The 19,194-nt window shown below is 36.6% G+C and overlaps 1 protein-coding gene across 1 annotated transcript; it reads right to left on the bottom strand.

Moving 5' to 3' along the window:
* Positions 1-4,156: 4,156 nt before the first annotated feature.
* On the bottom strand, positions 4,157-18,906 carry LOC113236542. Its single transcript, XM_026472659.1, has 9 exons — positions 17,241-18,906; positions 16,482-16,648; positions 15,085-15,202; positions 10,291-10,444; positions 9,695-9,819; positions 8,863-8,965; positions 7,511-7,612; positions 6,767-6,870; positions 4,157-4,891 (listed from the first exon to the last, which is right to left on the bottom strand). The coding sequence occupies exons 1-9, from the start codon at positions 18,803-18,805 to the stop codon at positions 4,783-4,785; spliced, it is 2,547 nt and encodes an 848-aa protein (XP_026328444.1). The 5' UTR covers positions 18,806-18,906; the 3' UTR covers positions 4,157-4,782.
* Between the last annotated feature and the right edge of the window lie 288 nt (positions 18,907-19,194).

Here is a 19,194-nt window from a genome sequence, read left to right as displayed (position 1 = left end):
AGTTTTTTTCAAATAAATTGCCAATTGTAGAGAGTTCGAATATCATACTACAGTCTTTCTCGGGCTAGTGCTTACAATCTAATTTCCATGGAGTTTTTAGTATTTAAGTAGTATCGATTTTTATCGTGTCATATTATTTAATATTCGAGTATTATATCGTGAAATATTCAATAATTACACGATAATATACTTGACTATTTAAATAACAAAAATTGCCACGGAAATTAGGTAGTGAACACTAGGTCCGACGACCGACTAAACGTTCCTTTGAAACACACAAGTTTAGTCTTTTAGGTGACATATTCATGACACAAAAGTTCAAGGACTTGATATTAAAATTTTAATAATGATCAAGAACATTTTAGATCGCCACTCACCAGCTACCGTTTCACGCTTTTGCGTCCTGTTCAAACGAAGTGTGACTTGATTGATGTTTCCACTAGTTATTATGGTCATATAATACCATTGGTGGTACCTTTGGCACCTTGCGTGTTAATGATATATTCAAATTCTCTACATTTTGCAAAAACGAAACCATGATTAATTCTATTAATTCTAATTTTCATGAATGCAAACAAATTGTACTATGCGGCGTAGATGAAAACGTAGATTTCTAAATGTAAAAAGAGTATTTTTTTAATTCAAGAAAAAGCAGCCCGCTGCTCTTAAAAGTAAAATTTCTTTTACATAAGACTTAATTCTTTTTACTCTCCCATAGGCTATGTTTTTTGTTAGCTATGGTACACAGGGCAAGCACGAAGAGTAAGACCTAGCGCGCGAAATGTAGGTATCATCACATTTACTCGTAACTAACTTTGTTCTTTGTTGTTGAGAGGTAACTCGGAGTAGGTAAGTTTTTCACGGCAACGTATTATTGGTTTAGCATCTTACATCTCTAGCTCATGTCAAAATGATTCTATCCAATGAGTTACGTTCGTATCCGGACTTGGAATATCTGCATTTTCAGGAACCAGTACCACTAAACTTGCTACAGCACCGGTACTTCAGATAATACCGGTATAAATTATACGTGAATTTTCAAGAAACGGTTTCACCGACCTTATGGCAATTATCCGGTATTATATAGGGTTTTGCAATAACTGTAAACGGGTATATTGTTGCAGCAGTAGAGCTCCATGTGAAAGAGTTCGTCCTGGGAAATATTACCACCTATTTCTGCTGTCAAGTAGTAATATTGGTTTTTAAAAAGTCGTTAAAAACTAAAAGAGGAAAATAGAAAAATTCGTAAGGTCAGTTAGTTCGTTCCGTGGCTAGTTGGCATAGCGTCTGGCACGGTTTGCTGGAAGACGTTGGTTCGAATCCAGCCGGATCGAAGGAATGTTTTCTAAGTTTTCGATCTTTGTCTTAATAATTATTCTCAAACGTTTGTCATTGTCAAGAAAGTATTATTCGTTCGCGTTAAAAAAAATCGTATCTCTTTGCTCACTAGGTCTAATCTATTGTAACGAAGAATTGAAAGACAGTCTCCAAAGACATGTTAGGTTATTCCGTCTGTGCCTACGGGCCATCCTTCCGATACACTTAGCTCTTTTAAATTCGCCTCTCTCGGACTTTTATTAAAAATCTCTTTACTCGCTACTACATTATTTGTACACAATTTAAATTCAACAATAATTATTGCTTATAGAAATAGATGGACGAAGTGTCCGCCCGTCTGTACGTGTCCCTACAGGGTGTAAAGTTTGTAGAACTAAACGGAAAACAACCCCGACAAGTTCTATCCAGCACAATATAAAAAGTTAATCAGCGACAATTCGACACAAATACTAATTAAAATTAACTGAACAAGCGTTAACTACGCGACATTAAAAATTAAAAAAAAAAATTTTTTTTCGTTACATATTAAACTGTTATTATTTAAACACTCGGAGGACAAGCGTTTTTGTCAAAAATTTAACAAAAATTAACAAGATTAGCTTGATTTAACATCAAACATTTCGTGCATTAATTTTTATAACATAATTCCACAAAAGAATCTTTCATTGTTTACTCACCATGTTCAGATTTGAAAATGCAATTGAACATTTCATAATCTATTCCAAATTTGTCCAAACAGATTTAGTTAACAAATTAAACGTTAATTAGTCAATCAACTTACTCTTGATTCACGAAGCACTACGTCAGCGATTTAAAAACGACCAATATCTAATCTCTTACTTAACTCGTTCAAGTGCCTGTTCAGACGTTTCCTTGCTTAGTAGAACTGTATAATATTGTATTTATTTATCTATTTAGCTTCTAATTAGTCAATCTTTCAATAATTATCTTTTTTTTCTATTTTAAAGGCATGTTCTCACAGATTAGCGGTGCGGTTTTATAGAATACATGTTTTTACAATAGTACAATGGCTGTACAGAAACTGCTAAAGGGAAACTATTGGTTACTCGTTTCAACATATTTTAAACGTCTATGAGATCTTTACAGGCCCCATGATCGCAGCTGACTAGTGTGGAAATTTTTCTAGAATAATTTCAGAAAAATAGGAAAAAGACAATTCGAAGGCTCCTGATATGTTTTTCGTTTTGAAATAATATCTTTTGAAGTTTTATGTATCGTGAATCATAAAATGAAATTGTATAGTTAAAAGTAAGTTAGAGAGAAATTAGATTTGAAATGATTGGGCAACAGCGAAATAAGCCTTCATAATGGTTCCATCGTATTCATTCAGTAACTTCAATTTTTGACAGGTGTCAACGTCAAAAGTGGAAAAATATGGAAAAATATCCGGATTATAAATATAAATTTCCGGATTACAAATATAAATGTCCGGAAATGTTTATTTTTCTGAAAAATATGATTTTTTTGAAAATTGAAATTTTCACATAACCCAACACTACAGCTGACTGACCATGGAACCCGTGGTTTGTTTGAGAAAAATAAAAACAAATCGATTCATCCGAAGAACAGAGTCCGATGTGATTATATTGCGAAAAGAGAATAAGTACGTTACGAGAATAATTTCCTTATTCAAACTAATGCCTACGTAAAGGTGTTTTGAGAATTCATATATCTCATTTCATTTCGGAAGTATAAAATCGAGCGACTGTCGATCTGACATCCACAGCGAAGAAGAACGAACGAATCGTACTATGTCTTGAGAACAAGTAGTCTTACACATAGATCACATAGATACTACGGATGAGTCGAAATACAAGGTTATTTGTACAATATTAACAACCTCGCAGGACTAACATCATAAACAACAACTCATGTTCCATGACTATCAATAATTTATCACACATTTTTTACACATTTACTTTCGTACAAAAAATAAATGTATTTAAACTCTGAACAAAACAAAGGAGTGCTGGGTGAGGTCGTCGGAGAGGACAAATGCACGTTTAAACTATCTTACTAACAAATACAGACCTAAAAAGTGTCAGATAGACAACAAAAACTTAAAAGATTATTTTCGTCAACTGATCAACTTCAACAATTCGTCAATGCCATCTAAATCTTTAATTCGTCATTTTCTCTAATCTGTCACTTTCGGCAATTGGTCATAATGTACAATCGTGGAAAATATTTTGTATATTCCTTGGGCTAAATATCAGTGTATGAATAAAAATTGTTAATTAATTTAATAAAAAACTTATGTCAGTAATATTTTAAAGTACGTAAGTAATGTCGAACAATCCCAGTCTCTGCGTTTACTTAATCGTCAGTAACCTCTCACTCAAATTGGCTGTATGGACTTGCCTTTAAAAATAATTCATAAGGCGAGTAATAATTCATACAGCAATCATGTTTTGTACATTTTGCATGTGTTGTAGGCTTGTGCCTGCTCGGTCTTTAGAGGAAACGATCCCAATTAGTTCGTTCGAATAAATGAACTAATTCGGTCTTTTAGGTCTTTTAGCTCCTTAGTTCAGTGGGATGTGAGAATTGGAAGGGTGTTCCCCTGAAGGAACCGTTTCGGCCTTTGATGGATACGGAATAAAATTATTCGTACGAACGCCTTTTACATTCAAATAGGAATGTTTTATAGTTTTCCCTCTTTACTATTTTATTATTATGTTGATGACACGAGCTGGCAAAGGTTCAATCGTGCATCTCACTCGAACTTGTACTACCTTTAGTACAAGTTCGAGTGAGATGCACGATTGAACCTTTGCCAGCTCTCATGGCCTTCCATGACAGTCCATTAATTGTCTCGTTCGCTTCATCTCGCCTCGCGTCTGTGAACTGAAAGAATTAAAAAGACAGGTGAACTAATAAGATCTCCTCGCGTCTGTGGCTCCGCAAACAGGTCCCATTCCGACTGAACTAAAAAGACAGGTTAATAAAAAGACTGTACACAGGGAACTAGTTCGTTTCGGTCAGTGTGTCAGGAACTCATTCCTAATAGTTGTTAGTTCATGAACTACCCATGCATAATGTGTTGTAAAAAGTTGTTGTGATGAATTATGATGTTAGTAATATACTCCTGCGAGGTTCCTAGTATTTTACAAATAAAATTGTGTACGCGACCGAAAAAAAAAATTGCAATGTGGACAAATCATGACAACCAAAGGAACTTGTCGGGAATGGAATGTCTAGAAAACACTGGACTTCTGTGGAATATATAGAAAAAAAAATGTTTATGAATAAGGTTACGATTTGTTACTTATTGTATTGTAGGTTTTCTTTAAAACCTTGTTTTCATTTGTTTTTATTAATTAGAGGACACTATTAGACTCGTATTAATAAAAACATGTATTCCCTAAGTCGCATGGTCAACCGGATAGTGCGTATTCAAATAAGTATGCTGTGTTTTAAGAGCTAAGGCTTAGTTTTCTTGGTGCGGCGTTTCTTGTCGTCTGGCGGCGGCTTCGTGACACCAGACTTGTTGTACAGGTTGTTCAGGAATTCTTCCAGGTTCGGATCGTGTCTGGAGCGAAAACATGAATTCAAATGTTACAATGAATCACTCAAACACGAATGTGTGTATATTATTAATTGTATTTTTATGTGACTAATAATAATATACCTTAACCGTATGACATTATACTTGAAATTTTAATGATTATGGTCGTAGCTACAAAAACGAAGCAGCGGTAATCTTGAAATCTGTCTTTTTCGAAGATGGAGTAAAATGACATTTGTAGGGTTGCCAGTTTCGTAAAATTTGAAATAGTCATGTAGAAGTTGTCGACAGTTTTATCGATAGATTGTGAAAGTAGGTAAAATTATACCAAAAATGGCTGAGTTGTGAATGGACGTTCCAATGATTACGAATTGTGTTATTGTAATAAATTTTTAGTCATATATAATAAATTAAAATGAAATTTTTTTAAATATGTCTCCTATTTGTATTTTAATTCACAAACTTCTAAATTTAGAGTACGTGTGAATGAATTTTTAAAAATCAACGATTCAAATGAACGTGCTTTTTGCAAGTGGATGTATAATGGCCCGATGATGGTTCAAATGAAACAATTTCGCCTATTTACTTCATAAGTGTAACCAACGGTCGGTCGGCGTTCAATATAATATTTATAGACTGCAATAATTAGCTGCTTGCAAGCGGGTAACACTTTTACCACACCCCGGACACTCCATACAATGGTCGAAAATTATTTACCTACTACTACTACATACAGCAAGGTACTATCTGCACACGCGCGAATGTGTGCGTGAAGTGGCAGGGTTACCTACTTATCACTTGCTCGTACTATTACGTTACGTGGTTAGAGCGGCAACATAACGAAAATCCTAACGCGAATGTGTTATCTATAATTCTATTATAGAATCCTAATAATTACACATGTTCATTACGTATTTATATCGATATAATAGTACATTTTTTATTAATTCACTAACTAGAATAATATTGAAGATTTGTTTAAAAAATATATTAAAAATAACTTAAAATGTTATATTTTGCACAGGTACCTTTAAGTAAGGTAACCAAATTATTTGAAATTGCGTGTCCAACTTTATCATTACCTCGTTAATAATTAGGTATATTCACTACGTAATATTTATCGGCAATACAAATTGAAAATTCTAGAACCCTTGTCTAGCTCACGAAGTTATGGCGTCTTATTATATTGGTATAATAAATCTGTATCATATATTACTCTGCACTAAAGAAAACAATAACTGAATGAGTCTCAGACATAACTTTTTTACTTTCTTCGTTTCATCTTTCAAAAAACGAAAGAAACTCCTCTCTTTATCCCGTTTAGATGATTATAAACAGCCGTACATAGCACAATTCACGACTATTATAAATAGTAACATAAAATGATGTTATAATATATTAACTACATATATTCAAACATCAAAGCCGTCTTAGCGCGAAAACGGCTCGCCGACAGCCTTGTTCTCGTTCCGTCAATGTGCGGGGCGTGGTGCGGTGTCTAAAGCTAAGAAGGGGCGGACAGTGTCCGTTCCATTACTTATTTGTTCTCTGCTTTTACGCAGTAAACTGTCGTTTTACTCAGTCTTCAAAAGAGACAGACTATAGGGATACCCAGCCGGAATACCTCGGCAGCGTTCGGGATCCTTCGGCAGGCTTTCGGACGTCGAACGCGACTGCGTGTGTGCGGGGCCAGTTGAGGCAGGCAGAGTATGCTTAAAGACGCCATGATATGCCTAAGGATACTGATACGCTTGCATGTAGGGATGCCGAAGTCTCCCTTAGCGTGCTGCTAAAGGGCCTCGGGCCTTACTTAGAGAATTGACGCGATACTAGTGATGTAGTTGTTTTCAATACAAGTGAGGCAATTTTATGCGCAGTACTGCAATGTATTGTGGTTACCCAGTGCTGGGTCGCTGCAGATCTGCACCGGCGGCCTTGTTTCCGAGGACTATGCGGTACTGCACTACGTGGCAATCAGGCCGCAGCTGCTTCAGGTTCTTTTTCTGCCAAATACAAAATCACTTTTAGGTGAAATAATCTGGTTTGTCTTAAAAATTTTATAAAAACAACAGGCATTTTGTAGTCCGTTTTGTCCATCCGCAATACTTCTCTGTGATTAAACGTGCATGTCAAAGAAGGTTCACAACTGTTGAAAAATGTGTGAACTTCCCAACCCGTAATAACATGACGGAATGTGGTCGAAACTCGTGCGCAACATCGGCTATTATTTTTTAATTTTTACGCTTTGACAAAATGCCAGCTTGCCTCGATCCTAAAAAGCAGTGGGTTTCTAGATTTAAATATTATATTAATATTTAATAAAACTAATATAAAAACCGTCTGCTTTATTTCATTTATCATTTTTATAAGGTACATACATTTTTATAGATACCATGGCATACATACATTTTAAAGTTTTTAGTTTCATTAGTATGTAAAGTAAAAGAAAAACGACAAAAAAAAACTCATTCTATAACATTTTCTTCATTCATTATTCATTTTTTAATAGTTTCTCGCAAGTGGAATAACAAACTTTGTATGCCACACAGGCGGAAAAACAATTGCTAACATTCGGGCCATTAATGCCCCTTTATTCGAAATTACCTACTTACCGCCCTCGTAACAAGTACTATAAAGTATTACCTGGCAGCTGGCCCACTGTGTGATCTGATACACAGCGCCGTCCATGCACGCGTAGTACATCACTAGTAGGCCCATCATGGATGACTCCGCCCAGATGTCGCCCTGAACAGTACAAATAGATATTCCAACTGGCAAACGGAACCACTTAATGCAAAGTGAATAGCGTCATTCATAGACACTTCGATATTTCAGGGGAGAAGTGCGTTTTATTTATAATATCAAGTAACGGGACGCATAAGTCGTGCGCCTGATGGTAAACTACACGCCTGTCCATAACAATTGCGGTGCCAATCGGGGCTTTAAATCGCAAAGATCTTAGGGGCACTGTCACTGCGCCCGTCACCCTGAGACATAAGTTGACAAGTCCCATGTGCCTGTAATTTCACCAGCACCCTTCTTACACTCCAAAACCGGAACACAGTAATGCTGACATTGCTACTAGGCGGTAAGTAGCAATTAGCTGGCGGTTCCGCCAGATAATATCATAGAATTATAGATGAATAATAACCTCACTTTTGGACAACCATTTTTCAAATACGACTTTACGATGCTATTAAAATAAATATTGACAGAAAAAGTCATCAAAGTGTTACTTCTTCGATTTATTGAGTGATTGCTTTAGAATTTTAACCAAACAGGTTTGTTTACTGTTTGTTCAAAATGGATTGGAACAGACTTTACTAACAAGACGCTTCACCGATGCAACACTTGTGTTAAAAAGGTCAATATCCACCTGATTCGACATTCATTGAAGCTATTACTCGCACGTAAGAGATATGCATTCCGCCGAAAATTCGAAGATGCCATATGTACGCACTAAAGTGAATTAAACCTAAAGGACTTTGTAGAGGCTCTAAGAGAAATCTTGGACACAAGTTCCGGGGAGTCCGCGGCACCAGTAGCAGTTTTTCGCAAAAATACTAGGGGTCGTATTGTAGAACTCTACTCAATGCTCAAGGCATGATTGCAATTGAAACACATAACTGGAAATACGGCCCTAATGGCAGGGACTTGAGTATGATTTCGAGTGCATTAAACCGTATGGTTCGAATCAAATCCTGACTTGAGCATTGAGAAGAGTTCTAGAATAGGACCCTCAGTGTGCTATCTGACGTCGTCGAACTTGTAGTGGCAAAACATGATGTTTCTTACGTCTATCAAGATACCGGTTTGACTCGTACTGCACCTTAGTTCGAAAACATAAAAACTTAATAATCTTTTTTGCACATTTTCAATACGCGATATGTAGGTAAGGTGTTGGGGGCTCCAGACCTGCGATGCGTATTCCAGGCGGCTGCGGACAAATTATGATAATATTGTTTATTGTTATAGTATAGTGTATGTGAGGTTACCTCTTTCGCGGAGTGCCGTATCTTGCATTGCACGCAGTACCTCGCAGCGTAGCACGGTCGGTCGGTTAAGACCCTCTTGTGCCGTCGGCCGCAATTCGTGCAACTACATACAACAATATATCAAATATACATAATAAACACAGTCGAGAAAGATATGCTTAAAACGTTGTCAAGTTACATTGGTTGTTCCTCCCGTTTTATCCTGAAAAACAGGGTTAATTCCCGTCTCCACAAAGTAAACTTACTAGTAAGTAAGAATGTACTGCTTCGTTCAAGGTTAATTTTTTGTTTATAACCTTATATAACACATTTGGGTAGAGTAGTGGTAGAAATCATCTGTTTATTTTTAAAATATTTTTGTTTTTGATTTCTTTATTATATTCCACCTCGTCATTTTGCCTTGGTTTAACCCAGTCCAGTTGAAAGTAAATGTATACAGTAAAAGAAATATGTAAAATTATGCACAATATTCGAAAATAAGTGTAATGTGTGAATTAAAATAGAACTGCATAGAGACTGCTCTAAAACTAATAAACTATGCCCAAGTTACTGAACTTGGGCATAGTTTAGAATATTGTGGATTAAGTCAACAGTTTCTCTTTGTTTATATTTTACCATGATATTAATATTTTTTTTGTAAATGTACTCCACTACATTGTTAGTATGATTGATTCATCGATCGAACAATAATACAAAGAAAGTTTCCTTTAATATGACTTTATTCGAACCAGCATCTGTTGCCACTCCCGGGCTGCCGCTCTTAGAACTGAGCTAGACTCTGTCTTTGTAAAGCAAATGAGAGAGAGAGAGAGAGAGTAGATTGAATGTTTACCGGATGGTGTTGGCGGCGAACTCCATCTTGTCATGTAATTGCGCCAGCAGATGACTGAGTTCGGACCACGCGGCCTCGACGTGCCGCGACTCCTGCGCGCGTCTCTCGTACGCATCGCGACGCTCCTGGAACGACACCTCAGTAAGAACTTTTTTTATAGAGCAGGCTGCAGGCCGGTGTTGACGAAAGGAGCCTCCCCTCAAGACGTACCATTCCTTTTCTGGTGTACCTTGGGCAACAATAAGCGAGTACCTTACGCCATCGATACGATAAGAAGAAGAAGAATAGCAGGCTTAGCTGTGCACCTGGTTTGGCTCGAACACGTCGAAGGTAGATATTTTATTGCTACTCACATCGTCGATGTTTTGTAGAAAGGGTACAAGCGAAATTTCGAAAATCTTTTCAAGATTAGCATGTTTTAGGTTTTAAAATATTTAGGTCTTGTTTTAAAATTCCATTTTGGTTACAATTAAGTTTTAAAACTGAATTTAGAACAGTTGTTCTGGCGGCAGAATGTAAGGTGGCAGTCCTTCCCTGGACGAACTCTTTCTCAAGGAGCTCTAAAACTTTTTAACTCTACAAAATTCATAACTTACCGGCTCGCCGATGAGGTCGAAAGCGTGCTGCAGGATCTTAAAGGCTTCCTCAGCGCCTGGCTGTTGGTTCTTATCAGGATGCACAAGGAACGCCTGCCGCCGGTAGTACCGCTTTATCTCCTCGTCTGTGCATGTCACGCTCACACCCAGTATACTGTTCACAATTAGAAAGGCCATCTCACTTTTGTGTCTTACCTGTCAATTTTGAAAATCAACCCTTGATAAATTGACAGAGAATTTCAACACAAACAGAAAATTATACTATATCACTAAATGTTGTCGCGTTCCTGGGACATAGTTATTCAAAGTATTCAAATACTATTATAGATTGGGGTGATTTATTTACTGTTTTAGGTTAAAGCTTCATCAGTTGTTGATATTTAGATAAATGTTTACTTTTATTTTTTTACAATATCAAGTGACGGGACGAACAAGTCGTGCGCCTGATGGTAAACTACACGCCTGTCCATAACAGTTGCAGTGCCAATCGGAGTTTAAATCGCAAAGATCTCAAGGGCGCTGCCACTGCGCCCGTCACCCTGAGACATAAGTTGACAAGTCCCATGTGCCTGTAATTTCACCTGCACCTTACGCTTTCAAAGCGAAATGCAATAATGCTCATATTACTGCTTGGTGGTAGAAATAGGTAAGATGGCAGTAGTTCCGTAGATGAACTCCACGGACTGGTCCGAAACACGTCGAGCGAAAATTCGACTTAAAACGTGAGTTAACCTTTAGGGTAGATTTCAATTAAAAATAATAAGGGTGTGTTACTGTCTACGCTGGATACCGGCACCAGTCCTCGATCTCGAGAACCACAGCACCTAGCTCAGATCTGATTGCAATGTTTTTTCGTAAAAAAAATCTCAATTTAGTTGTTATGCCGTTTTAACTATCACCGTGTTTTAATTACTTACTCATTTATGAAATCCATGTGTGTACGCTTATGTGATATTATTGATATTATTTTTAAAAAACTTATGTTGTACATGTCAACTTCTATACAACTTGTTTTCACAAATAAATGTATTGTAAATTAAACTATCCAGAGACCCACAGCTCTTATCTTAGGTCTGACTGCACACAAAACAAAAAATCAGTATTATGCATTAATTGTCCCATAATTTATTTTATGTTTATGAATATAACTAATAAAAAATATACATCATACTGATCGAAATGTCAAGTACTATACTAAAAATAAGTTTCTCTTAAACATTACGCCAATATTATATACACCAGGCTCTGAATAACAGATACTGTTGTCAGCCCTGTAAACAGTTAATTCATAGCTAATTTTAATAAATAACTGCGATGTAATTAACTCTGGGAGTCAACATGATACTCTGCTAATTAGACTGCTAACTTTAAACGAGTGTGTAATAATGCGCGTACGGGAAAAATTGTCGGTTGTTTTGATCTAACGTCTAAGAGAATAGGAATTTACGCCAATTGCGAATAAGAATGTCTTTTCTATTAGTCTTGTCTCTTAGCTGTATTTTGTGGTGAAGACAATATGTTGATTGCTGTTCTGTTGTTAAAAGGCTGGCCTGAATAAGGCCACCATGGCCACAATGGGTATAACATTATTGTATTAACATGTTATACCTAAATTCATCGAAAATAAGAAATACGTGTTTTTGGGTATAGCATGATAATGATATAGGATAATGAACTTTATGGTTCGCTTCCATTCCCGTTCGCAGCAATATAAATAGAGCCTAACGAGTACAACCGCGCAGTCTTTCCCTTTTCCTTCCAACATCTTTACACGCACGCTCAATCGCGTACGATTATTGTATCTAAACAAAATTAATAAATAAATAAAATCACGCGCGACAGAGTGTGCGTAAAGCACTCTATTGCTCCCGCCTCGTTTTGTTTAGGAACAATATCAAAACTGTTTAAATTAGGTTGCGGTATTAACAGGGGGGATTCTTTTATGTCATGTTCGAGCAATACAGAGATAGGATAAGTCGCTATAATCCCATATCTATCATATCAGCATTTTTAGTACTGCCAATAAAGTTATGTAATAATATATATCTATGAATGAAAAATATTAGAAATAATGTAATTGTTTTTATTATTGTCGTGGTTTAATTTAATTGTGTGTTTAAGTGACATTACAGGCCCATGGGACTTGTCAACTTATGTCTCAGGGTGACGGGTGCAATGACAGTGCCCCTCCGAACTTTGCGTTTATAGTTTTGAGTGGCACAGTGCAACTGTTATGGACAGGCATGTCGCTTACCATCAGGTCCACGACTTGTTCGTCCCGCCACTTGGTATTATATAAAAAAAATGTATAAATATACATAATGTACATTTGAAACCCAAAAGAAAAAGTATACGATTTTGTAAAGGAAAATTACGTGTTGAAAATGGTACAATTTACACTTTGGACCGTTCTTAACGCAAGCGTATAGTTGAATTTAAGTCTTAAAACTTGAATGAACATGTTCTTGGCATTTCAGAGTCTGGTTAATAATTATAGTATCGTATTTGTGTACTAGTTTTGGGATTACAGAGTTAATTTTCGATCGATGGTTGTCCGCGTTGGCGGCAACAGTACCTACTATTTGCTAACACAAGTTAAATCCTTTTGTGGGGTCTGGATTTTGCCTGTCTGGTCAGCAATTAATCAATAACTAATTACTATAGCAATTATTTCTATGGTATTTGTAATGGATATCAATAAAGTTATTATTATTATCTTAACGCCCTGGTACAACATTATTACTGGTGTTTTTTTTCTATAAATATTATTTTCGACATTTCGACTCATCCGTAGAACAAAGATCTATGTGCAAGACTACTTGTTCTCAGGACATAGTACGTTTCGTTCCTTCTTCTTCGCTGTGCATGCCAGATCGATCGAAATAAGATATATAAAATTTCCAAAACTCATTTACATAGGCCTTAGCTTGAATATCGAAATTATTCTCGTAACGTACTTATTCCCTTTTCGCTATAAAATCACATTGGACTCTGTTCTTCGGATGAGCAGATTTACTCTAGATCTCATGATGTTAAGGGCGCATTTAATAGACACGAATTTCATCGCGCTCACCCCGCGCAGCCGCCGTTCAGTTAGCACGCCTTCATGTACATTAATGATGAATCTAAATTCTATGTACTAGGCAACAACATTTAAATTCCTCTGAAGAAATCTACCGCGTGGTGAAGAAATCTAGATAGATATAGAATAGAAAGCCGCGCGGCGGCCGGGCGGCGGTAGGTTTCTTCAGAGGAATATAAATGTTGTCGCCTAGTAAATAGAATTCAGATTCGTCATTAATGTACATGAAGGGGTGGTAACTGAGCGGAGGCCGCGCGAGGTGGGCGCGATGAAATTCATATCGAATAAATGCGCCTTTAACATCATGAGATCTAGAGTAAATCGACTCATCCGTTTTCTATTTCGTTCAGTTGATATAAAATAAATCATTAGCATATGTAAAGTACCTATTGAACTTTTCTTGTAAAGTTTTGAGGTATGGTCATTGACTTACAGTTATATGGAAGTCGGGTCCGCGCTAAAAAGTGTCCGAACTCATAGGGCGTTAAAGTCGTATACAGAGCGTCATTCACGCTTTAGTCTTCGTTTGTTCGACTGACAGCGAAGCAAGTAAAATTAGACAGTACTGCGATGACATTACAATTTAAATTCAACGTTTTAGCTTTTTCATATTCCTTTACATGTCACTACGTTTAAATAGGTTAACTTGGGACATTGTTATCGTGGTTTTTGTATTAGACCCGTCGTCCATTTATTTATAAGTCAATGGGTATGGTTGTTATTTTTTTCTACCGTAGGTAATCAGTGTATATCCTGAATTTTACTATATATTTTTTGCCAAAGTGATTGACTAAACACTTTCACTGTTATGCTTCCGCATAACTAAAAGCCATATGAGGTCTTATAGACTATTAAAAATGAAAATAAAAATATTCCAGGTGTCGCGACTTCAAAAAGACCACACGGTGAGTATAGCGACGAAAGAAAGAGACGGGTTGTACCGAAAGGGTTTTCGTCATTGCAATGAAAGAGATAGTATGTGTTATATTGGTATTTTGTACGAGCTTAGGAAACCGCTATGAGTCGGATTACGTCGCTGGAGAAAATTGGCAGGCGTTTTATTAAAACAAGCTGTTAATAGTGGACAGGCTGACATAGTGGTACAGTCACCAGCAACGATCTGAGTAGTCAAGGAATTAAAAATTATCTGAACATTTAATAAACATCACGACGGGTGCAATTACGGGTAACTAGCATTTGATTATGAGTCCCCATTTAGGTAATTTAGTCACCAGGTCAAATCCCTGTAAATTTCGTGGCAACAAAATTAGCGTGATTTACGGGAATCTATTGTTATCCATCCGTAGATAACATAAATTAATGCTTATTGTGCAAAAATGAGAGTCGTAGCAATTGAAATAACAAAAGTTAAGCCCTCTCCTGTGAAATTCGGTTTGGTGCTGATACGTGCTTTTTACCAATACTACATACGCGGATTTGCACTATCCCCGATCAATCTATTAACATTAAGGTGCATTTTGAAACTGAAAATTCATACAACACAATTGAACTCTCAATTTCGTTCATATAATGTTGGTTTATATCAAATATATGAGGTAACTAATACTAGAAATGGTTAATAAATAACATACCTATCAAATTACTATCGCACATAGAAGTGAAAGTAGTATGACAGGAATATAGCAAACATACCCTGCCTACACCAATGGAAAATGTATGTGATGTTATGTATTAAAACCTGGATAACAAACCTATAAGGATCTTTCCCTTTGCAAGCCAGAAGACGTTTCATAGCTTCTTCCCCTGTCGCCGGCAAGGGAATGTTGGCATTTAGCTTTGTTGAATCGCTTCCATTATCTACCTCTGCTTCTGTAAACAATAAAAGCCATTTAATAATTTTTGTTTTTTTCTTTTGTTATTATACATAAGGCACATTTGCTATGCATGATTGAATTATTTTTAAGATTAAAAAGCACTTTAATCGCAAAATAAATTAATAGAAAGAAACCATTAAATATGTGTATTACACATCAAGTATATAACCAGAAACAGAGATGAAATGTCATTTAATTTGTTTGAAAACTATTCTGCCATATCATTACTGTGACAACTGCGCTCCGATTGGCCAGTCCGAATTCAAAACAATTGACGGCAGCCGTCAATTGTTTCACTTCAAATCGACCAGTTCAACTTGAGCTTTGCTATAATGGACGGAAATTGCAAAATTACATATTTAATTACCATTGAAATGTGGTTCCATTTGTTTTGTAATTAGATGTTTTGCTGTTTTGTCCACACTACCCAATGGAACCATTGTTAGATATATTATCTCTTTTATCTTTATTACAATAAATACGGAATATTTTTGGAATATATGGAGACGTACACACAGGTCAGTTGTTGGCGCTGTACTATTTACCAGTTTTCTAATTTGTGATTCAGCACAAATGAGAATTGATATTTAAAAGGGATATTAGGCTCATTTACCTGATGAGTTGCCAGGGATGGGCGGCCCTCATTTCGTCTCTATTGCTGGTTATATACTCGATGGTATTACATAACATGATGGTATTCACAAGCTATTATCATTTGGTTAGTGAAAATTGGATTCTGCATTCTATATTTTTTATATATTTTTAACTTTGAGGGTTAGAGTAAGGGTGAAATTACAGGCACATGGGACTTGTCAACTTATGTCCTAGTGTGGCAGGCGCAGCGGCAGTGCCCCTAAGTTCTTTGCGATTTAAAGCCTTGGGTGACACTGCAACTATAGATAAGCGTGTCGTTGACCAGCAGGCGCACGACTTGTTCTTATCACCACCTGAAACTATATGCATAAAAAAAAGTTGGCAAATCTTAAGTGCTTGTAGTTTCACCAGCACCCTTACTATTCAAAACTGGAAAGCAGTAATGCTCAAGTTACTGCTTGATAACAGAAATAGGTATGATGGCATTACTTTCCTGAATAAACATTTTCAAAAGAATTTCTACTGCTACCAAATCATTGTACAGAGAGTTATCTATAGCCATAATCTTCTCTAATGTGTGTAAATTTGTTTTTCGAAGATTGAGGTTGATAATGTTATGAAGCTATAAATTTATTGCCTACAGTTAAGTCTTAACAATAAGATAATAGTAAGCCTTATACCTTTTTTAAACCATTTAACTTTTCTCCAAAATCCGAAGCGAGTGTGTCCAAACTTTCTGTCTATGTATTGCAGATATTTGTTATGTGTTATCTTTGATAGATATTCCTTGCTACTGCGCCAAACTGCCTGCGAGCTCACATATGTTTGCGTGAACACCGATGTACATCTGAGGGGCAAAATTGTACACATAAGTCTTAAATTTTTTGTCCAACTTTTTATGTACTTGCAATTTATCTTTATGACTGTTTTGCTATATAGTTATGCTAAAAATTATGCAAACAACACTAGAACTAAAAATTATGTAAACAAATGACTTTTGATATGTTTATCAACAATTGTCAAAATGCAGTTTGTATATGCAAAAGTTGAATATAAATTAATGTTAAATCTTTCTAACATCATTGTGTTTCTAGTTCAATAATGAAAATAATGGGGATTACCAGTCAGTTCGGTAGCTATAAGTACGTTTTTGAGTTTCTTACTTTTTATTTGATTTATACAGACTCAAGTTTGTCCTACAACATGCATTATAAAGCATACAGACAAAACCTATAAAACTGAATGTAAAATTGATTTAGATTTCTTAGTTTGCAAAAAAAGGAAAACAAGCAAGTGTTGAGGCAAATGTATATAATAAAATCATGGACGAACTAATAAAATCCATAAGGAAAATAGCATTTGATATCATTATAAGTATAGGCCTGATGCAATAAAATATATAACAGAAATTTTACAGAATTGGCATTAGGAACACTTACAGGTCAAACGTAAGATGTGCACTCATTCGACAGATATCTGACAGCAAGTAAAAGAACCAGATGACTGCCTTCCAAGTCACTTCTACCCAGTGCTCAAAATAGTTCTGTGCAAGCCCAATGTAGCCAGGTTTATTCCTCCTAAATTTAGTTTGAGCCACCTTCTTCTTATCCTGAGATGGTTTGGCAGCCTTGTGATGGTTACGATCTTTTTTCCGCCTAGATTTCGTCTCTGCTTGCCCATCTTGATATACAAATTGGGATTGGTGGTCTTCATCATCTAACTTAAAATCGTCTTCCAATGTAGAACTTTTATCAAAGCTCTTTGATTTGTTACCGTCACATTTTTTTTCCTTTTTCAATGGTTTTTCTGCATGTGTCTCAATGAAGACGAACTGACTCTCATTACTAGTGTACCCAATTTCCTCCTCATTAGCAATATCATCAAGAGAGGACCACTTACGTGATATATTGCTTTTTCTATTTTTGGTTTTTTTGCTCGGCTTCTGGTGCTTATCAATGTCATCAATGTTGATGTCCCCAGATTCACTGCCAGATGATATGGTGTTTGTGTGCAGCTTCTTTTCACTTTTAGTTTTGCTTTCATCATGCTTTAGATTGGTGAACGGCTTCTCTGGTTTACTGGTCTTATTACTCACAGGTTTAGTCTCAAAATTCTGAGGCTTAGCTTTACGGGCAGCTTCACTCTGTGTGTTGTTCTTCATATTTTTGGCTAGTACATCAGAGTAAGTGGGGCGCATAGGTTTCACTTCAGCGACTATGCGTTTCTTGTTGCTTGTGTCAGCTAGAGGGCTGTTCTCATTTCTCTTTGGAGAATTTTCAGGCTTCAACACTGGATTGATAGGATCAATCACAGGTGTAGGATGCAAGTTGAAGCTTGGGGCATCGGGGTGGTTTAATGGATAGTTTTGTCCAAATGGTGAATAAGTTCCACTAGAATTAGGCTCCCAATTTCCAAGCACTTCCTTCAAAAAGTTAGATGTTGGGACATTTTGAGAGTTGTCTTGGTTGAAAGTGTTGTTTGGAATAGCAGTAGGAGGTTGCACATGGACATTATTGTTCATGCTGTAGTCTTGGTTAAGGGTGAACATGTGTGAAGGCTGGGGTGATTGCAGAGGCATGTCGCGCAGCCATTGGTTATGGTTGAAGGGGTCGTACTGCTCAGACACAGGGAAGATGAGCTGCTGGTTGTTCTCGTCGTAGAACACCCGCACGAGCTGTCCGTTGCCGAGGTTGAGCATTGCGTTGCCGAAGTTCTGCCGGTTCACTCTGTTCACGTTCGGCATGTTATTAAAGGGAACCTTATCATCTCCGGTGGCAGCTGTGTCGCACGCTTGCACATTGAACGCATGTTTCCCTAAATAAACATCATTAGGAAAATTGGCGTTTGTGTACACGCTGTTATCATTCATGACGCCGCTGTTTGATGAGATCGGCGGCTGTTTCCTCTCATTCAAGACGCCAGGTGCGCAGTTTTCAGCTGCCTCCGCTCGGTAGTTCCACTGCATGTCATTGTATATGGGATCATCCTTCGGCGACCTTGCCATGTTTGGTTACTTTTCTCCCGCCACTAGCAACTGTTATTACGACTATCGAAATACGGCTTACAACTCAAGGATTTAGCATTTTAATATTTATTTTAATAAAGCAGGAAACTAAAGGTTAATAACGTGGATTTTTTAATTTATTGACGATTTGTCGATTTGACGCTTCTCTTTTTTTTCGTTTATTTTATAAATCACAGATGATAAAAACATTTTTATGATGGCTTGGCATCTAGGAGTTTAACTACGGGAACGAAAATATTGTATTTAATAAAACGATGCGGTATGTACGTACTGTACCTATTTCATTGTCTTTTTTTCCTGAAACTATAAAAATATATTAAATTCATATCCATTACAATGGGGTTATTTGGTATTTGCTGAACAGCGTT

This window comes from Hyposmocoma kahamanoa, unplaced genomic scaffold (assembly GCF_003589595.1).
Source record: "Hyposmocoma kahamanoa isolate Upper Pololo Valley unplaced genomic scaffold, ASM358959v1 92, whole genome shotgun sequence".
In the NCBI taxonomy this organism is placed as follows: Eukaryota; Metazoa; Arthropoda; class Insecta; order Lepidoptera; family Cosmopterigidae; genus Hyposmocoma; species Hyposmocoma kahamanoa.
This window is presented reverse-complemented; position numbering and strand designations above follow the sequence as displayed.

Excerpts from the sequence above, each read along its gene's own strand:
- LOC113236542 (XM_026472659.1), bottom strand. The coding sequence starts at position 18,805 with ATGGCAAGGTCGCCGAAGGATGATCCCATATACAATGACATGCAGTGG. Across the intron at positions 8,966-9,694 it reads TTCGCCGCCAACACCATCCG|TTGCACGAATTGCGGCCGAC; the intron begins GTAAACATTCAA and ends TGTTGTATGTAG. Across the intron at positions 7,613-8,862 it reads TACGGCACTCCGCGAAAGAG|GGCGACATCTGGGCGGAGTC; the intron begins GTAACCTCACAT and ends TGTACTGTTCAG.